Source organism: Tachypleus tridentatus, chromosome 10 (genome assembly GCF_004210375.1).
Source record: "Tachypleus tridentatus isolate NWPU-2018 chromosome 10, ASM421037v1, whole genome shotgun sequence".
Taxonomy (NCBI): domain Eukaryota; kingdom Metazoa; phylum Arthropoda; class Merostomata; order Xiphosura; family Limulidae; genus Tachypleus; species Tachypleus tridentatus.
In genome coordinates, this window is record NC_134834.1 from 54,751,060 (window position 1) to 54,773,449 (window position 22,390).

The window sequence follows — 22,390 nt, forward strand, 5'->3', positions numbered from 1 at the left end:
TCTGTTATTTATTGGAGATCGCATTTCCTTTTTTTAAATTAACAATTTTAATAATCTTCTCAATACGTGATTCAACGTGCGCGTTGTTCGCACTTCTCCATATCCAAATGCTGTAATACTGATTTTGATGCTACCGAAATGTGTTAAAACACGACAATTGTAATATACCTAAAGCGTGACGAGTCGAGAAGATTTTAACCTAAGACAACGTTAATAATTATATTCCTATAATTATTTTGATGCAATTATTGACAATTTTCAGTAATTTCAATAATAGATAACGAGGCACGTTATTTGAACACTACCTCTTGGTTAGGCTTGGTTTTATTTGGATAATAACTCAAAGCTGCGAAATGTCTACTTTTGAACTGAGTTTGAAGAGATAGTTTAGATATAGGCCTACGGGTCAGTAACACCAATCAGTAACTCTCGGGCTATTGCAATCAAATAACAGGATTTTCCTGTCCCTTCTATTTTCACGACTCCAAAAGAGGACGCCAACTATTTTTACTCGGCTTCACTTACTGTCACGCTAACTACTAAGCCATGTCAGTTCATGCTAGTAAGTATTCCTAAAAATATGTCAAACGAAATATTTCGTTCGTATTATAAACATCGTTATTCAACTGACAGTTGTAACAACGGAATAATGCTAAAAACAAAATAAGGCGTAGGTGTGAGCGTGATTTAAAAACATGACGTTTTTGAAGTGTTTTTTTGTTTTGAATTTTGCCCAAAACTACTCGAGGGCTACCTGCGCTAGCCGTCCCTAATTTAGCAGTGTAAGACTAGAGGGAAGGCAGATAGTCATCGCCACCCACTGCCAACTCTTGGGCTTCTCTTTTACCAACGAATAGTGGGATTGACCGAAAATTATAACGCCCCCACGGCTTAAAGGGCGAGCATGTTTGGTGCGACTGAGATTCAAACCCGCGACCCTCGAATTAGGAGTCGAACGCCTTGACACACTTAGCAATGCCGGGCCCGTTTTTGAAGTAAATGTAAGTAAGCTGTGTAAGAAAATTTTAGTGTTTGAGCATATTAAATAAGAAATTACAATATGCCTTTTGAAAGAGAATTTAGTTGTGAAATTTGGAAGAAAATTAAAGGTAAGTAGTAAACAGACAGTGACAAACTGGTGTCGCTTATGCATTATCTGAGATCTGAAAAGAACTAGCCAATGAAATCTCAGAACAACAGAATACCTTAAAAGAACGCATTTTTTTTTAATTTACTTTTTCTTCAGTAACGTATGAGACGAATGCTCGACTCGTAATCTAAGGTTCGAATAGTCGCCACGCCAAACATGCTCGCTCTTTCAGCCGTGGGGGCGTTATAATTTGACGGTCATTCCACTATTCGTTGATAAAAGAGTAGCCCAAGATTTGGCGGTGGGTGATAATGACTAGCTGCCTTCCCTCTAGTCTTATACTGCAATATTAGGGACGGCTAGCACAGATAACCCTCGTGGCCCCCCGTTAGTACAGCGGTAAGTCTACGGATTTACAATGCTAAAATCAGATATTTGATTCCCCTCGGTGGGCTTAGCAGGTAGCCTAATGTGACTTTGGTATAAGAAAACATACAGACGCAGAAAGCTCTCGTATAGCTTTGCGCGAAATTCAAAAACAATCAGGCGAATGATACTATGAAAGTCTTCGTTAACATTGATGTTTGCTGTTCATTTGCAGACCAATCTTTAAATAATAGTGAATTCTCTGTATAATATTTCTCAAAGAAAATTTAACTTTTATTCTTATTACAGACGTTTCAGGTCTTGATATAACGCGTTTTTGTTTTGTTTTTTACCAGCTTAATAAGGAACGATTACTCCCTCTCTTTTCGCTCAAACGGAAGAACTTCCAACAAATAAATAATTAAAGTAACTATTTATACAATGAACCACTTGAACAGTTATTGGTGATTAACATTTTAAAAGTAATACGTGATGCATAATGATTGGATAATCTCAGATTCAGCATCCCAAACTTAATTGGAATTGGCTATTTAGTCTTTAGTCCTATTTTAAGAAAAGTATCAAATAATTGAAAAAGATAACAGAGTTAATTGGGTTCTTGGTGAATCGTTTCTCGATAAAATACTTTTTGTTAAAAACAAAACAGATTACCCAAGGCGTTGATGTGAACTTGCGTTCTTTACAAGAATTTAATGCGTTTAAAAACACAACCATTTAATCAAATATTTTGAGGTGTTTCATTTTGTTACAGAAAATGTTGAAGTTTGTTGTTGCTGTTTAACTAAACCGTTTATCTGTTTCATTCAAAAAATAATGCAGTGATCAAATTAAAACATGGTATTAGAATGAGGTTTTAGGCATTGTTAGTTTGTGCGCTAACTGAGAATTCCAACTTCGCGTTCTGTTATAGTAAAAACATTCTCCACACTTCAAGGCTGTGGACGCGAAGTATAACTGACGAGGAACTACAATTATTCAATCAGATAAGGGTAGCTTAAATAAGAGTTGACGATGAATGCTGTTGACTAGTTGTCTTCCCTCTAACTCGTCACTATGGAAGGTTATTTGCAGATAGTCCTTAGTAACCTTGAGCGAAAATTTTGAAACAAACCAAAATCATCCATTCATCATATCGAATAAACCTTGTCTTTTGATTACAATAAAATATGTTGTCTTTACTTGTGGATGAGGGAAGGACAGCAATAAAATAATATGTGTATATATATGTATATATATATTTGTTTATTTAAATATAATAAAGCAGGAAGAGCACTGTTATTGTAAGAAAATAGTCAGAAACTTTGTCTTATTATAAATATGGTTGGAATTTGGTGAGTTGTATTCTTGTGGAAAATGGACTGGGCGCGATCGAAGAGGTTATCTTATTGGCATGTGAATCGGAGTTCCAGGGTTCCACATACTTGATGTCACAAGAAACACACTGCATTTTCAGCTGTGGGTGTGTTATAAAATTGACCATCACTCCTACTATATAGTTTAAAGAGTAGACGACATCTTTCTCATGGAAAATGATGACAACTGTTTTTTTTTGTTCTTTGTCAGTATTTTAAAATTATAAATAGCTATTCTTTTACTCTAAGCATCTCTGACGTTCCAGCTTTCAGTCCATGTATGAATTTGATACCGTTCAGAAAATTTTACACACAAAAAAAACTTAGAACAGAAAAATTCTTCTTACGAATACGAAACTTCAATAGTTTGAGATAAAGAGTTCAAATTACTTTATCTGTAACATAGTACATTACAGAAAATTATTGTCATGGTTTAAAATAAGCGCGTTGAAAAAATAGCCCCTTGTTATATAACAATATGAAGGTATGTAGGGAGGGAGGGAGTATGGAATCTAAAGATTGATGCTTCACGTCGATTGGTTGCCTCAGGAGAAGGTGATGTCATCAAAGATGACGAAACCATTCTTCCACTAGAAACATAGTGCTAGGTCATCGTGACAGGTGGCCTTTATGTCATAGTTCAAGTGTACGTTACCAAAAAAGCAAAACTAACCTTATGGTGAACTGACAGGCGGCCGAAATGGATGATTACTTAATAGTACCACAAGTAGAGAAAACGTTTCTATCCAGCTAAGACTCGTACAATACGCGTCTCAACAAGAATGTAATTAAACACTAATTCGACAATTACTTAAATCATATATAATTAAATCGTCATAAAAAGGACGCTTAAGACTATTTTATTATTTAATTAATTCGTCCTAAAAAGAATGCTTAACACTAATTAATTAAAACATTTATAATTAATTTATTGATTAATTTATAATTAAATCGTCATAAAAAGGAGGCGTAACGCTAATTCATCGGTTATTTAAATTTCCTGTTTTAAAATGACAAAATGTTAATTAAAAGGAACTCTTTTTAATAATCAACCAAGTGTTTAAAATTTTCAATGATGTAATAAATTGTCAAAAGTATTATTTAGTGTAATATATTTGAATAACAGGGGCGTAGATTTTTACACCCGATGGGAGGGATGATTTTTGTAAATCATGTAAAGTAAATGTAAGTAAGCTGTGTAAGAAAATTTTAGTGTTTGAACATATTAAATAAGAAATTACAATATGCCTTTTGAAAGAGAATTTAGTTGTGAAATTTGGAAGAAAATTAAAGGTAAGTAGTAAACAGACAGTGACAAACTGGTGTCGCTTATGCATTATCTGAGATCTGAAAAGAACTAGCCAATGAAATCTCAGAACAACAGAATACCTTAAAAGAACGCATTTTTTTTTAATTTACTTTTTCTTCAGTAACGTATGAGACGAATGCTCGACTCGTAATCTAAGGTTCGAATAGTCGCCACGCCAAACATGCTCGCTCTTTCAGCCGTGGGGGCGTTATAATTTGACGGTCATTCCACTATTCGTTGATAAAAGAGTAGCCCAAGATTTGGCGGTGGGTGATAATGACTAGCTGCCTTCCCTCTAGTCTTATACTGCAATATTAGGGACGGCTAGCACAGATAACCCTCGTGGCCCCCCGTTAGTACAGCGGTAAGTCTACGGATTTACAATGCTAAAATCAGATATTTGATTCCCCTCGGTGGGCTTAGCAGGTAGCCTAATGTGACTTTGGTATAAGAAAACATACAGACGCAGAAAGCTCTCGTATAGCTTTGCGCGAAATTCAAAAACAATCAGGCGAATGATACTATGAAAGTCTTCGTTAACATTGATGTTTGCTGTTCATTTGCAGACCAATCTTTAAATAATAGTGAATTCTCTGTATAATATTTCTCAAAGAAAATTTAACTTTTATTCTTATTACAGACGTTTCAGGTCTTGATATAACGCGTTTTTGTTTTGTTTTTTACCAGCTTAATAAGGAACGATTACTCCCTCTCTTTTCGCTCAAACGGAAGAACTTCCAACAAATAAATAATTAAAGTAACTATTTATACAATGAACCACTTGAACAGTTATTGGTGATTAACATTTTAAAAGTAATACGTGATGCATAATGATTGGATAATCTCAGATTCAGCATCCCAAACTTAATTGGAATTGGCTATTTAGTCTTTAGTCCTATTTTAAGAAAAGTATCAAATAATTGAAAAAGATAACAGAGTTAATTGGGTTCTTGGTGAATCGTTTCTCGATAAAATACTTTTTGTTAAAAACAAAACAGATTACCCAAGGCGTTGATGTGAACTTGCGTTCTTTACAAAAATTTAATGCGTTTAAAAACACAACCATTTAATCAAATATTTTGAGGTGTTTCATTTTGTTACAGAAAATGTTGAAGTTTGTTGTTGCTGTTTAACTAAACCGTTTATCTGTTTCATTCAAAAAATAATGCAGTGATCAAATTAAAACATGGCATTAGAATGAGGTTTCAGGCATTGTTAGTTTGTGCGCTAACTGAGAATTCCAACTTCGCGTCCTGTTACAATAAAAACATTCTCCACACTTCAAGGCTGTGGACGCGAAGTATAACTGACGAGGAACTACAATTATTCAATCAGATAAGGGTAGCTTAAATAAGAGTTGACGATGAATGCTGTTGACTAGTTGTCTTCCCTCTAACTCGTCACTATGGAAGGTTATTTGCAGATAGCCCTTAGTAACCTTGAGCGAAAATTTTGAAACAAACCAAAATCATCCATTCATCATATCGAATAAACCTTGCCTTTTGATTACAATAAAATATGTTGTCTTTACTTGTGGATGAGGAAAGGACAGCAATAAAATAATATGTGTATATATATGTATATATATATTTGTTTATTTAAATATAATAAAGCAGGAAGAGCACTGTTATTGTAAAAAAATAGTCAGAAACTTTGTCTTATTATAAATATGGTTGGAATTTGGTGAGTTGTATTCTTGTGGAAAATGGACTGGGCGCGATCGAAGAGGTTATCTTATTGGCATGTGAATCGGAGTTCCAGGGTTCCTCATACTTGATGTCACAAGAAACACACTGCATTTTCAGCTGTGGGTGTGTTATAAAATTGACCATCACTCCTACTATATAGTTTAAAGAGTAGACGACATCTTTCTCATGGAAAATGATGACAACTGTTTGTTTTTTTTTGTTCTTTGTCGGTATTTTAAAATTATAAATAGCTATTCTTTTACTCTAAGCATCTCTGACATTCCAGCTTTCAGTCCATGTATGAATTTGATACCGTTCAGAAAATTTTACACACAAAAAAAAACTTAGAACAGAAAAATTCTTGTTACGAATACGAAACGTCAATAGTTTGAGATAAAGAGTTCAAATTACTTTATCTGTAACATAGTACATTACAGAAAATTATTGTCATGGTTTAAAATAAGCGCGTTGAAAAAATAGCCCCTTGTTATATAACAATATGAAGGTATGTAGGGAGGGAGGGAGTATGGAATCTAAAGATTGATGCTTCACGTCGATTGGCTGCCTCAGGAGAAGGTGATGTCATCAAAGATGACGAAACCATTCTTCCACTAGAAACATAGTGCTAGGTCATCGTGACAGGTGGCCTTTATGTCATAGTTCAAGTGTACGTTACCAAAAAAGCAAAACTAACCTTATGGTGAACTGACAGGCGGCCGAAATGGATGATTACTTAATAGTACCACAAGTAGAGAAAACGTTTCTATCCAGCTAAGACTCGTACAATACGCGTCTCAACAAGAATGTAATTAAACGCTAATTCGACAATTATTTAAATCATATATAATTAAATCGTCATAAAAAGGACGCTTAAGACTATTTTATTATTTAATTAATTCGTCCTAAAAAGAATGCTTAACACTAATTAATTAAAACATTTATAATTAATTCATTGATTAATTTATAATTAAATCGTCATAAAAAGGAGGCGTAACGCTAATTCATCGGTTATTTAAATTTCCTGTTATAAAATGACAAAATGTTAATTAAAAGGAACTCTTTTTAATAATCAACCAAGTGTTTAAAATTTTCAATGATGTAATAAATTGTCAAAAGTATTATTTAGTGTAATATATTTAAATAACAGGGGCGTAGATTTTTACACCCGATGGGAGGGATGATTTTTGCAACCACTTATGTGGACTGTTCAATTTGCAAATTGGTAATCTCCGATTACGTGGACCTGAAAGCTGTAAACTTGCAGTCACAGAGTAATCTTGTTGCCACGATACTTGCATGTGTACTTAGGCCTACTCATTCATACTTACGAACTATCTCTTAGATCGAAAAGCTTAGAAGCACGCCTATATTAAAGATGTACATTTCGGCTACTGAAAATGCCTACATCTTGGCCTATTTATGTAATTCGATTGGTAAGAACACGAGAATCACAAGAACAAACACACAATTTGTAGGCTTGTGATGCAATAAAACAATTGAACAGACCAAACTGTAAGGGGGGATGATTGTATGCACCATACCCCCCACCTAAAATGAAGGGGGGATGGAGGGTATACATCCATATCCATATGTCTAGAACGAACAAATATATTTTGAAATATTACAGAGTTGGCTAGTTTAACGACAAAGTGATTACACTTTTGATGACAATTCAATGTTTGTAACAAAAATATGGGTTACCATAATAATAAACTGTAATTAATCCAAGTTGTCTTTATTTTAGAAATTATACAAAACATTTAAAAGTAAATCAACCATATGCTTTATTTACAGTTTAAAATTGACCTACAATATGTAAACGAAGACTTGTACAGTGCTACACATATACTCAAATATTATGGAACGTTTAAATATTTACTCATACGATGGTGTGAGTAAAACAAATCTGTTTGTAGACAGGGAACGGCACAAAAATAACAAGTATTTTGATATTTTAAATAAAATGAATAAGCCTTGTTTGTTTGTTTTGGAATTTCGCACAAAGCTACTCGAGGGCTATCTGTGCTAGCCGTCCCTAATTTAGCAGTGTAAGACTAGAGGGAAGGCAGCTAGTCATCACCACCCACCGCCAACTCTTGGGCTACTCTTGTATCAACGAATAGTGGGATTGACCGTAACTTTATAACGCCCCCACGGCTGGGAGGGCGAGCATGTTTAGCGCGGCGCGGGCGCGAACCCGCGACCCTCGGATTACGAGTCGCACGCCTTACGCGCTCAAATGAATAAGCATCCCCGAAATCCTATTTCAGTATCTTTCAAGTTGTTTATGATAAAAAATAATACATACTTTTTCTTTTACGTTTCATAAATACAGTATGTTTAAAATCCAAATAAACTGTCCATTGTACTAAGTTTCGATCTAGAACTCCTATATTTGTTGTTTAAATATAAAACACAAAGGCAGCTATATATTCATAATATCTTGAAGGTGTAATCATTTGACCGTGTAAAGTTTTGTTTGGGAATTTCGCACAAAGCTACTCGAGGGCTATCTGTGCTAGCCGTCCCTAATTTAGCAGTGTAAGACTAGAGGGAAGGCAGCTAGTCATCACCACCCACCGCCAACTCTTGGGCTACTCTTTACCAACGAATAGTGGGATTGACCGTCACATTATACACCCCCACGGCTGGGAGGGCGAGCATGTTTAGCGCGACGCGGGCGCGAACCCGCGACCCTCGGATTACGAGTCACACGCCTTACGCCAGGCCATGCCGGGCCTTGACCGTGTAAAGAAACACCAGTTTCTTAAGAACATTATCGTGTGTTTAGATTGTTTGTAGGTCTATAAAAGAGGAAACTTCTGTTATCTTGGTATTTGTCTGTTACTTTTACTTGCAATCTTTTACGCACGTAAAGAAATGCCGGTATCATCTGTCTTACAATTTGAATAATTTTTATCTGATATTTAAAGTATGTATTACAAACCTTCTTTCTATATTTCATAAATTATAAATATTATATGAATGAGACAGTTTGTTTGTTGGGTTGTTGTTTGGAATTAACCACAAAACTACACAAGGGACTATCTGTCTGTACCCATTATAGGTACTGAAACCTGGTTCTAGCGATCTGAGTCCGCAAGCATACCGCTGCGCCACTGATTGGCGAATGAGATAGTTATTACTGATTACTATAATTTACAATGACAGAACTTTGAGACTGTCTAAATTAAGACACTAACAACAAATCCCAAGCATACAATCTGTAAACAGAAATTTAAAAACTGTAAAGGTCACATATAAACAGTGTTGGCACTGACGTCAAGACAAGATTGTTTGGAGGGTGTCATGTGGTCACATTTACAGTGTAGGGCCGTGAGATATTTCAGAAAGGTCAGTCCTGAGTTGAGCAACACTATGTGATTTGCGAAGTAAGTATTGTTTTGCAATATAAAATTAGAGCATAGTGTGAAGAAATCTAAGTAAAGCATGACAGTCCAAACTGTTTGATATTCAAGGTTACAGACTATCCTGGTTAAGAAAATGTACACAAATAGAAAACTGTAGGGTAGGAATGACAAAGTCTATTTTGCAATAACTGGCTAGCTAATCCAAGCACCAAGTGATTTGATAACAGTTCAGTGTTTGTAACAAAAAACATCGGTTACTGTAATAATTAATATCCACTTTTACAATACATTTAATAATGAAATACTAACATGTATGATCTTGTACTTGTGTCAAAGATGATCATGTGGTCATTTATACTGTGAGCACATGATGATAAACTAATTATCTCAAAATGTCATCAAGAGCGAGAAAGAAGAGTCTGTCACTAACCTAGGGGGTCGTCACATATTCTTCTTTAAACAATTAATACATAAAATAGGAAAACTTAGCACATTCTATTGGCTATTCGCTTTACATCATACAAATAAAACTTATAAATATTTGCAGCTATCATTCTTTGTTATTTAAAGCCACTAAATAGGCATCAAATTTAAAGTTTTGTTTGTGTTCAGTAACATTTAAGCCAAACTTCAACACTTCTCTGTTCCTAGGTGCTTGTCATAGCAAATGTAATGTTTTTGAAACAGTGAATGTATTGCATGAGTCATGGTTGACTAGAAACATGTTCTATACCTTGTGGTAGGGTGATTTAATTATTAATTAATTAACAAATGAATTAACATTCACTGTCCTTTTAGGATTAACAAATTAATTAGTGTTAAGCACCCTTTTTAGAGTGATTTAATTATAAAGGATGTAATTGAATTGATTATAAACTATTTAATGAATTAGTCTTATACATTATTTTAAGGATGATTTAACTAATTAATTAATATTTAATTATCGGCATGACTAGGGATGTATTGTATGAGTCAAGACGGCCTAGAAATATGTTTTTTTACTTTGTAGTACTCTTATGTAATCGTCTATTATAGTTGCCTCTCTAGTATTGAACTTTAATTTCAGCCCTTCATAGTTGCGCCCTTTGGTGACACTTAGTTAAACTATGACATAATGGCTGCTTGTCACAACAGCCTAGTAAGACGTCAGCTGGTTACAAAAATTGTAACTATGACTTCGTCATCTTTAATGACATCACCCACTATCCTCCTCTCTCTCCTGAGGCAGCCAATGAGTGTGAGGCAACATCCTTTGGATGCGATTCTCCTTCCCTTCTCGCTTCTGAAATTTCCAAAGTTACTCAAAGTTATCGTAGATTTTAAAATATAATATCTTAGAACTGCTTACATAAAAACTTTACTTAGTAGGACTTTAAGCTTTTCGTGTTCCAAATTTACACCCCTCTGTGGACAGTGGTAAGTCTTCGGATTTACAACGCGAAAATCAGGGGTCGATTCTCATCGGTGGACACAGGAGATAGTCCGACGTGGCTTTGCTATAACAATAAAAACACATTCCACAGTTTATTGTCTTATACAATTTTACAATTACTCTAACTAAAAATTCACTCTGTATCAACTATCTTTAAGGTACTACTTTTATAGCAATTGTAAATAAAACCACAAACTGGTTCCTACCATCAGACATTTCCATTATGGATGATCTATCTGTTTCAGCTTATAAATCAGTCTAGTTTTTCTAATATTTTTAACTGCATATATTACATTCATGCATATATTTATATTTGTAAATGAAAATCATAAATGTCCTTACAAACTAATACTTTAACATTACTGCTCTCTTACTATGATTATGTCTTTTCTAGTGAATTTGACGAATGATATGCTTCTGTTCTTAATCTATAGTGACGATTAAATAAGACGTTATTTTTGTAGTCTAGTAATTCGCCAGAGTAGAGTTTTCCTGTGCCCGTAGTTATGGGTTGATAGAGGTAATTACCACGATTTCTCAGATGTCACAACGAAACTGTTCAATCGTTGATCATTTAGAAGATTGTATTTTCTTTAGGCCCGGCATGGCCAGGTAGTTTAAGGCGTGCGACTCGTAATCTGAGGGTCGCGGGTTCGCATCCCCGTCGCACCAAACATACTCACCCTTTCAGCCGTGGGGGTGTTATAATGTGACGGTCAATCCCACTATTCGATGGTAAAAGAGTAGTCTAAGAGTTGGTGGTGATTGGTGATGACTAGCTGCCTTCCCTCTACTCTTACACTGCTAAGTTAGGGACGGCTAGCACAGATAGCCCTCGTGTAGCTTTGCGCGAAATTCTAAAACCGTATTCTCTTTTTTTATGGAAAAAAATAATTCGAATTTAATTGCAGAAACGGATTTTACGTTGTTTTCCCGAATTGAGGTACGAAACAAGCATTTCGTTTTGCTAACTTTATATATATGAATAATAATTCTTTCCACTGTATATTCGTTTCAATAACGTGTCTCTAATTGAAAATACATTGTATCCTTTTAACACACACAGTCTGGTGTTAATCTAAACCTTATCTTTCATTCTCTCCACATATTAGTGAATCGGCAAATTCCGTAGTGTACTTGTATGGTTGCCGTACTTTTAATCAAAGAGGACTTCAAGCGTTCGCTTACGTAGATTAACTTTTTTTATATAAATTTTCAGCTAGAACGTTAGTAGTGTGCAGGAACAATTAAAAATAAGTAAAAAGTAAAACTGAAAACAGTACTTTGTTCTAGCATTTTTTCAGCATGAAATTGTCTTCAGTTTTTCGTTTAGTTTTAAAATTTATGTGATTGGTTTTACAAACCTTAAAATAGATACAAAAATTGTTCAGATAAAATTGTACAAAAGTGCAGTTGACAACAAGATAGTTGGAATTATGAAGATTTATTTTTTAAATTATCACATTGGTACCAGAAAAGAAAAAAGCAGTAAAACCAGCGTGAAGATTATTATATTTTATCTCAAGCGACGTTGCAACCAATTTTTCAACAAGGCTAAAAAACTTGTTGTTTTTTTTGTGTGTATGAAAGAATTTAAGTCAGTTCCACATTATTCTTTCATCTGCCACTATTAGAATGAGTAAAATTCAAGACGCCAGAGGTCCCCATTTTAACAAGTGGCGTGTTTTTATATTTTATTTTTTATTGAATTCTTTGGTCTCTGACGACTGTCAGGGAATATTGTTTGTTTGTTGTTTTTGAATTTCGCACAAAGCTACTCGAGGGCTATCTGTGCTAGCCGTCCCTAATTTAGCAGTGTAAGACTAGAGGGAAGGCAGCTAGTCATCATCACCCACCGCCAATTCTTGGGCTACTCCTTTACCAACGAATAGTGGGATTGACCGTCACATTATAACGCCCCACGGCTGGGAGGGCGAGCCTGTTTGGCACGACGCTGGCGCGAACCCGCGACCCCGGGTTACGAGTCGCACGCCTTTACGCGCTAGGCCATGCCAGGGCCCCAGGCAATATTCATCAAGGGAACTGTAAACTATCAACAAACGTAAAGCTAAAAGGTATGAATGTCATAATATGTACCTAAAAATGACACATCATGAAACTGGCGGTCAGCAGTGAATAACAGTTCATTGAACTCTTGAAACAGATTTGAGCTCATAAGGTAACATTTTTTTCATTATGGTATACAATTTGTTGGAGTGTCTTAACATTTGTTATTTCTGTTGATTGCTCTGCATATAAAATATAAACAGAAATCTACATTGGACAACAGCTTAGATATTGATATGAAGTTTATAGAGAGACTTTACCTTCATATATTACGAGTTTGTTTCTTCTTTAAAATATAACCCCTATATTTATATGTTTGTTTGTCGTTAAACGCAAAGTTACATAGTGGACTTTTATTTAACGTTGTAAGCTCTCAGATTTATTACTGAGCCACTTGGGAGCATGTCTAAACGTGAATGCATTTCTATTTTAACAAATATATATGTATATTTATCTATTCTTGAGTTAGCTTCTTCATCGACCGTGTGTAAATGGTAAACATTCCATGTATGTACTTCTCGACATCTCAAGAGAAAAACATTTTGGAGAATAGGTTATTAAGCACAAACCTACACAATGAGCTATCTATACTGTGCTCACTGCAGGTATCAAAACCAAGTTTTAAACGTTATAAACCCTTATACTTAACATTGGTCCACCGGAAACTTGAGAATGGGAAGTTTGGTTATGTAAACTCATGCCTCTTGACAACAACCAATTTATAAACTCCGTTTCCACATGTTAACGTTATCGTGAAGTTATGTCTCTAATACAATTTTATCGTTGTAGTTTTTTCTTCTGTCCTATCTTTTCTGTAGTTTAAACAGGTTTCCTGCAAACCTTGGATTTAAAAAAACTTAGTCATTTGTAGAAACTAATACATTTAATATTTACCTCGCATCGCAATAGGGGAAACGGCAAGACTGATAGCAGGATTTCGTTTCTACTCAGCTTAATAATATATTGTTCTAGCTTAAAAAATAAACATTAAATAATTGCCGATTGATCGTTCTTCACTCTAGGAAGTAGTCAGGAAACCTCCTCGGCAGTGATGGTGAAAAAATTTATCAAATACGACCATATGACGGGTACCGGCTCTATCACTAGTACTCAGTCGTTTTTATCGGTTTTTTTTCATACAAAATTAGAAATGAATAGAATCAAAAGACAATTCCTCAGCGCTCATTCTGCAGTGCCTGTAAATCAGAGCTATCAAGAACAAGATGTTAAACTATGATAGTTCGCTGTTCGAAGCAGATTTTCTTCTACTTTAATTCTTTTTTTATCTGTCTCTTAAGTTATAAAGAATTTCTTCTCAATTATGGTCATTGATTTTAAGTTATCTAGCTAGTGCGTACTAACTGAAAATAATTAAATAGCACAAAATAGTAAGTATTATAATATTTATTAGGAGAAAATAAGATTTGTCTACCTGAGTAAGTCATTTTCATCTTTCATTTTTCTCTTCTGTTGGTATTTATGTTTACTTAGCTGTTTGTCAATCGTTCTTAGGTAACAAACAAACTGTTATTTAATGAGAGAATAATAAAAACAACATTTAATTTATTATAAATCGGACAAACTACACTCACAATTTTGATACTCGACAATACTGCAGTCGAGTGAGTCAAACAGAAACCAAGATATTCTATATTATATTCTTTGAAAAAGCCAAACGGGTTAGTGTTCGTTTATTCAGATGTCTCGACCTGCATTGACAGTTTGTTTGAATAAAATAGCTCCTTATTCAATCTGAGTTTAAGCGCTATGATTATTTCTTATGCGGGAGTCGATCGGGGGGTAATTAATTGTTACTCTGTTAGCTGCAGTAAATGGGTTTTCTGTAAATGTAATGTTAATCATGACTAACAAGAGTCATATTGAATACTTTGGCATTAGGGGCAGGATTATTACCATCACTGGGCAATTTTTTTGTGGAATTTATACGAATCTTTATCAAGCACTTTACAATAGCGAAATGGTTTAGTTCATGAGACCCTTCAAACTTAATTAACAATATCAATCAATAGCCTGTTATAAAACAATACTTATACGGATGTGTGGCATTTTGAGCATCTTGAAAGTTTAACGATCGAATTCAATGTGATATCTACATGTATGTGTACTGGATGTAGTTTACCTATATATATACAAAGACGAAAAGTGTGTTTGTTTGCACCGTAACTCCTCTGACCCTGCCTGTTGGGCCAGTCTCATTCAAAATTTGTACGTAAATACTATGAAATATAGGGAATGTCGGAGGTCAAAACTGACTTAAACCTTATTTTTCTGTTTTGTTTTTTAAATTTCGCACAAAGCTACTTGAGGGCTATCTGCGATAGCTGTCCCCTATTTAGCAGCGTAAGACTAGAAGGAAAGCAGCTAGTCATCACTACCACCGCCAACTCTGTCTATTTTTTACCAACGAATAGTTGGATTGACCGTCACATTATAAGGCCCCTCAGCTGAAAAGGCGAGCATGTTTAAGTCGAGTGCCTTCACCACCTGACCATGGCGAGCCTTTCTGATTTGTAAAGCCTGTTTACTAGTTAATATCAGCGTAATGAGTCAATTTCAAACAATCTTGACAGGTTGACGCATAAGACAATTTGAACAATCTGAAGAAATTCAAGAACAAAGTATGAAGGTTTCTGGATTGTTTCTCAAACAGTGATGTTTTCTCATTGTCTATGAGATGTAGGGTGTTCAAGGGTGTGATCACCTCAAAATCTTTATTTGTTGGTACATAGAAAACAAACTATAAATGCTGTTTATGAGAAAGCTTTGTTTTAAGCTTAAAATTTTGAGATTTAATTAAACTTCGAATTCTTACTTTGAAATATATGATTGCTGTTAAAATAACATTGTTTTAACTCAGTTTAAATATTTCCTATCAGTTGATGAATATTTCAACTTTTATTCTACAGTTCAGTTTTTAATTTTGTGTTTTTTTATGTTTTTTAACTATCACGATTTCAGCCTTTCATTACTCTTGCGTTTCCTAGTTATTTATTCTGTGTAACTTCTCATAATGCATTTTTACTTCTGTATTTTTTATTATAGCATGCAATATGAAACATCGTACCAAGACTGTATGTAGTATCTAAAAGGCAGTTTAATTTCAGTGTTGGTAACCGTAGTGGAGTCTGCATTCAATATAATGCAGGTTTCCAGAATACATTTATCATTAAAATGAAACGTTGCGGGCAACGAAAGTTTGGTCACTCTGTTGTTGTTTATTGTAGATGTGGTAACACTTTCATGTATATGAAGCAAAACCCAACTTTTTTGCCCTGAACCCTTACTGAAATATTTCAGAGGTTATTTAAATTAGAAGCCATGATACATATTCAGAGCTTAGTGTAAACTACATTATTTTTTAAACCAAATGTCATTGGTGCCGATGAGAATCTTCTTTAGTATACACAGAACTTACATTTAAAACCCAGAACTGTTGAATATAAATTAAAACTTGGTTATGAAATTGACGATTTAAAAGAGAAAAAAAAAGTTCATTTCAATTCTAATGTGTGCTCGTTTTATTCTGTTATTGTTTTTGAGAAAACAGGAAAAAACATTTTTTACTTGGAAATCCTATTATTCAATAAGTGCAAAGTTTATACAAAAGAGTTGAAATTTTTACTAGAAATACTGTCTCCACTGGCAGATTGGATGACGCTGCATGATTAGAAAAGACTAAATCTACTGTGACTAGCAGCGTAAAATAAGAGTTGCTTGCAGAAAAAAAGAAGCTAATTATGCCATTTGGAAGCGAGTAAATCATTATTTGAACAGTGTGTTGAAGCTTTAAGAAAATAGATAAGAAAAGTATTAGTTCGCTGGACTACTTGCCAATACTAGCTTTGTTATTATCTTACAGTTCGGTGAATGTTGAAAAAAGTCTTAATGTAAATAAAAATGTGATTACAAAAGAAAGAGTAACATTGGTTGAGAAAGTAATCGTCAAGAATTTCATGATTGTGAAACAGACAATGGTCCAGGGAGAAAAAATAAACTTAAATATTTTCAGAAAAGCCACGTCTAAAACGAAATCTCACTGGAACCAACACAAACTCCAACAGTTTCAAATTACATTCTGTGTCAGATAACTTTATTTGTGAAGCTACAAACGTCATAAAGCTTGATTAGGGAAGTTAATCAAACTTTCGTACAACCATTAAAAAAAAGAAAAAAAACTTAAAAGTTATGGTTTCTATACAGAAACCCAACGAAGCAATAAAACCAGCAGTCCTAAGATTTGTGATTAAAAAATTTGGTAAACCGCATATGTTTTACAGCAGTGACTTGTGGAAGACAATGGATTAATCAGAAATGTTATTTTACACGACTCTGATTTTGAATCCGAAAAGAAATGTGGAGAAACGTCTACAGTTTTCATTTTTTGAGAAAAACTTATTTCTTTTTATTCTATTTCGTGCAAAGCTACAAGAGGGCTATCTGCGCTAGCCGTCCCTAATTTAGTAGTGTAAGATTAGAAAGAAGGTAGCAAGTCATCACCACGCACTGCTCTTTGGCTACTCTATTACCAATGAATAGTGGGATTGACTGACATATAATGACGCCTCTCTCAAAGCTGAAATGACGAACATGTTTGGTTCAACGAGGATTTAAGAGCCCTAACCACGTGATCATGCCGGGCACAATTTGAGTATGGACCAAATAGAAACAGCATCGACTCGATGACGGTGGACTACAACCGTGAATTAGTTTGTAGTTAAGCACAAAGCTACACAAGAGGCTCTGCCTACCACGAGTATCGTAACCCCTTTCCCGCGTTGTAAGTTTGCAGACGTACCGCTGTACCACTGTATGTGTGGGGAAAATTGAAATATAACGAATTATGTTAATTTAGTGAAATAATCGACTGTGTGATTTAGATTATTTTTAAAACACCTGCACGTTTTACTAGTAAACTATACCGGGATTGTTGTGAATAATTTAACCTTGTTTGTAGATTCAAAGTAGATTCAAACTTGTGATGTTTAACTTAATTATTCAGATATAACCTCTATATTTCTATATTAATACCAGAGCCTCTGGACAGTTTTTCCTATAAAATATATTTCCTGATAAAAAGTTACAAAAATGGATTAAGATTTCTCGAAAAAACAAACAAAAAACACGTTTCTATCATGCTTACGTTCATATTCAGTGACTTCAACCTTTCTTTTAGAACATGTTGGTGAATTTATAACGTTTGTATTAACTGACTCGTCATTACTTCTTAAGATTTTGTACGTTTACGTTGAAAACTGACGGAGTTGCAATAAAAGTATCAATGAACTGTGATACTTCTCTCACAGTTCAGTCGCCATCGATAGTCGAATTCTTTTGATGATAACGTTACTGAGAAAGACAATAACAGCAAAAGTCAACTTCCTGTTCTGCCACAATATATTGCTCGTGAAGCTAAGAGGTTATTACGAAAAGGAAAAAAATCGCTTCCCTCCGTTACCTTTACGGCAGTCTTCCCTAGGGTCTTATCCATGACTTACTTGTGCCTCGAGAAACAGCAGTATAACACATAAGAAATTCATAAAGTTGATGAGGGAAGATGGGAATAAGGGCATTCTATTCTTTTCCGTTTTCACGAGGGTAGGTTATCAAAGGAGAAAATGAATTTCTTGAGTTAAAGTAGCGTATAAATGTAGATGCATAGCATGGAAAGTACAGATGCCTGATATAATATAATTCATTCAATTGAAATTATTTCATAAATCACATCTGTTTCACATGAACTTTTTCTCATGAAAAATTTGTGTGGAAATAAAATATCTGTGCATCAACAATGTGGATTTTTTATAACATGGATTGAAATGAGAAATGGCCTTTCTTTTTACTTGCACGCATATGTTATAAAATTTATTGAGAAAATATAAGATGTTTTGGAACGAATGTTCGAGCAAAATATTTAAGAAAGTACATCTAAGGACATGAAACTTCTTCAGCTCTTAAAGAGCAATAACATATACAAGTAGTCAATGAAATTTGTTAAGGAAAAAAAAAAAAGCTTAAGTTAATGTTATTTTTCGCGGAAATGCCACAACTTTCTGTAGGTTGCCTGCTAAGCACCGGTAGTAAGTCAAAAGATTTGGTACAAATTTTTCTAAGCAAAGAAAAAACAACTTTAATATGTGACCACTTTAGATATTTTATATCATTAAGTATTAATAAGAGAAATAGCAAAATAGAAGCAATTAAGCTGTGAATATATTTACCAGAATGTTAGATCTAGTAGCGAAACGAAATATTTCGTCTTCACTTGGTAAATGATAAAATATACAATGGAACAATATTATTGCTGTCGTGTTCTATTTATATCTTATCCTAACACTTATTTTTAGGGATATCAAGCCCGACAATATTTTACTGGATGAAACGGGTGAGTGATTTTTTTTCAATTTTTATTGTCGTTGTTGTTTTCTGAAGCTAACCAACCACCTCGTAATGAAACTAGAAAAGGACAGTCGTCTAGGAAATTAAAGAAACCGAATAGAAAGGCGGTAATTTTGAGGAATATTTATTAGTTAATAAATATTTAAATTAATAGGGGATCCAGGGGAAGATGACGTCCTTTTAACTTCAGTAATATCGAAAATATATTTTTAGTTATCATTATAACTAAATGTAACGTTCTTCTTTTGACAGTGTTAGATACGATAAATAATACTTTAAAGGCATTTTTTTTCCCGTAGGGCACGTACACATAACTGATTTCAATATTGCTACAATCTTAAAGGATGGAGAATTGGCAACTTCAATGTCAGGAACAAAACCTTACATGGGTAAGCCCAAACTTCTAACATTTGAAGATTACGAAACTTAAAACGAATAGACTTGTGGATTTAGATATTACATGATTTGATTGGAATGTAAAACAACATTTCTGAGAGAGAAGGTTAACTGTGATAAGATGCTACAGTAACTAGCAAGCGCTTATGTCAGTGATGCGTCAATAATTCATGTGTGTGTACATATAAACTGATTATGACTGTCTTGACAGGAATTAACAGGTATTAAGAAATCTACTGAGCATTGGAAAATAACGATATGTATTTTTGAGTACTAAAGCATCATTATTAATATGAACTTCTGAATAAAGTTCAGAACTAAAAGTCAAACCAGTAATTAATATAGCTAATGTTATTAATATACTGTTTTTGTTCAAGTAACAGATGATACTGTCTTAAAGAACGATATTATTAATTAGAAAGGTAAAATATATGACAGCTATCAGAAATATCACCTTGCAGGTTTCTGGTTTTTCTCTCCAGTTAAACACATTTATGTTATAATATCAAAGGCACTTGTGATCTTCCATTCAGCATTATATTTTATATACGTAGTATATGTACAGCTATAAAGTATTTTCTGTTTATAGAAGTATATATATCTGTGTGTGTATCTGTTTATTAAACTTGGGTTCAAAATAAAAAGTATGATGGCGAAATACACAGCAGCTCAGAGAGCAACAAAACCAACATTTTTGTGTTCGATTTTATAGCATCCACAGTCTAACAAGCATGAATGCTTATATCTTCACTAGAACGGGGACAACTCTTCCCAGTCCATTTATCGGCTCATTACGTGCAGTGCCTTAAAATAAAAGGTCTTGACTCTGGCTTGTTTGTAAAGTTAATAATTTCCCTTGTTAACTAGAGCAACGCGGTTACGTGCCTTAAACAAGGCCATTTCAGCCAGTCTTGAATCTTGTAATGCCAGACATGGCGTCTAATTTTTAGAAACAAATAATAAATTAAATGGTTCGTTTAACTTAAAAGTATTTCAAAACCAAATAGTATATTTGACCTATATAATGTCAAGACTTTTGATTAATGATTTTTTGCCATCTATATAAATTATTTGGAAAGTTGTAATACAATTTACTAAGTGTTCATTATTTTACTAAACATCTGAAAAACACACCTCTGAAATCCAAAATTGTTCTCAGTCTATCACCAGTACCTTGTTATTGCAACAATGAAAGCTTTGAAGTGTTAAACGTCAACCAGTATATACAATATTGTTGCAGTAACAAAGTACTAGAGGTATATTAAGGACAATTTTAAATCTTATAAAAGAAGTGTGTTCTTCAAGTGTTTGGTTATATATATCTATACTAAAGAATTAAACAATTTATTTCTTTATTGGCTTAAGAGGGTCTGGTAAGTTCTGGTATTGACCAAAAGGAATTTAACGAACAAGCTACAAAATAATTACTGTTACCTTCTTATTCTTACTGAAAACCCATTTTAGGCTGTTAAAGAATGATGGATTTTAAATTAGGTAAGCTTTTTTATCAAATAATATCGCACACACTTTACTACTAAACTGTAGAAAATATTATTGATAAGCTGACAAGGCCAATAAAGTCGCAAAGTATGTCAGAAAGTTACCAGTGATTTATTAGAATGTAAAATAAATGTTCAAACTAAATGTAATAAACCACGTTTATAGATACCTAATTATTTTTACGCACAAAAAAGTAAATACAACATTTTCTCTAAAGACAGTCAACTTTAAATTATTGCATTCAAGGCATTCGACCGACTTGGCCAGGTGGGTTAAAGTGTTCGACTCGTAATCTGAGGGTCGCGGATTCGAATCCCCATCGTACCAGACATGCTCTCCGTTTCTGCCGTGGGGGCGTTATAATGTTTTGGTCAATCCCACTATTTGGTGGTAAAAGAGTAGCCCAAGAGTTGGCGGTGGGTGATGATGACTAGCTGCCTTCCTTCTAGTCTTACACTGCTAAATTAGGGACGGCTAGCGCAGATAGCCCTCGTGTAGCTTTGCGTGAAAAACAAACAAACATCAAGGTATTCAAACACATTTATACTTTTATAATTATTTAACCACAGTAGAACAAACCCATACATGCAGAACTCTCCTCTGAAAGATCGTAAAAGTCCCTTTAAGCTACAGTAAAAATACAGTTATTAAAGGTTTATCGATAGTTTGTGTAAATGTACACTTCAGTTGATTAGATTCGATAAAGACAATGATTTAACTTTATTAACGATTTCATTCTGAACAATATTATACACACCAAGTAAAACATTAAAGTATAATCTAAATGTATAGTACTTTTTCATCTAGAAGGCTAAATAATACTAATCACTTCTTTCGTTTCCTAGGCCTGGCATAGCCAATGGGTTAAGGCACTCGACTCATAATCCGAGGGTCGCGAGTCTCTTCTGATTATTTTGTCAAGTAGGTTGAAGCGTGCCCATTTGCTGATACGTACTCGTTCTCTGTGGCTTACAAATTAGATGAGCAATGTATGTATTGCTTTGGAGCTCCAAAAGAAATATATAGAAATAGATCGAAGGATGAAAGATACATTTTTGTGTCGTATACTAGTAGCAGTGAAAACACCTACTTTACCGTGTTATTTTCAGTTCAATAATTTGTTTGAATGGGCAAAATTTAAACTAAATAGTTGTAAAGTTTGTAAGATTTAAGCTTATGACTGGTGGTCAGTCAGCTGACAATTCATCGGCTGCTCTCAGAGCTTGTTGACGTTTGGCTGGAATTTAGTGAGAATCATCTCCTACTGTGTACACTCCCGAATACTCACGTGAATACTGTGAATGGTTATGAACCACGATTGTTATCATGTACTATGTTATATCGCAAGAACTGTCAAAAGCTGCTTTACAACACAAAATAC

General features: G+C 34.2%; 1 protein-coding gene across 1 annotated transcript in view; it reads left to right on the forward strand.

The window, feature by feature from the left end:
• LOC143229305 (serine/threonine-protein kinase 32B-like) overlaps window positions 1–22,390 on the forward strand; it is a 79,472-nt gene that overhangs the window by 37,450 nt on the left and 19,632 nt on the right. Inside the window, exons 5-6 of the mRNA XM_076461444.1 lie at window positions 19,062–19,099; window positions 19,413–19,502. Coding sequence (XP_076317559.1) covers window positions 19,062–19,099; window positions 19,413–19,502 — 128 coding nt within the window. The remainder of the gene's footprint in view (window positions 1–19,061; window positions 19,100–19,412; window positions 19,503–22,390) is intronic.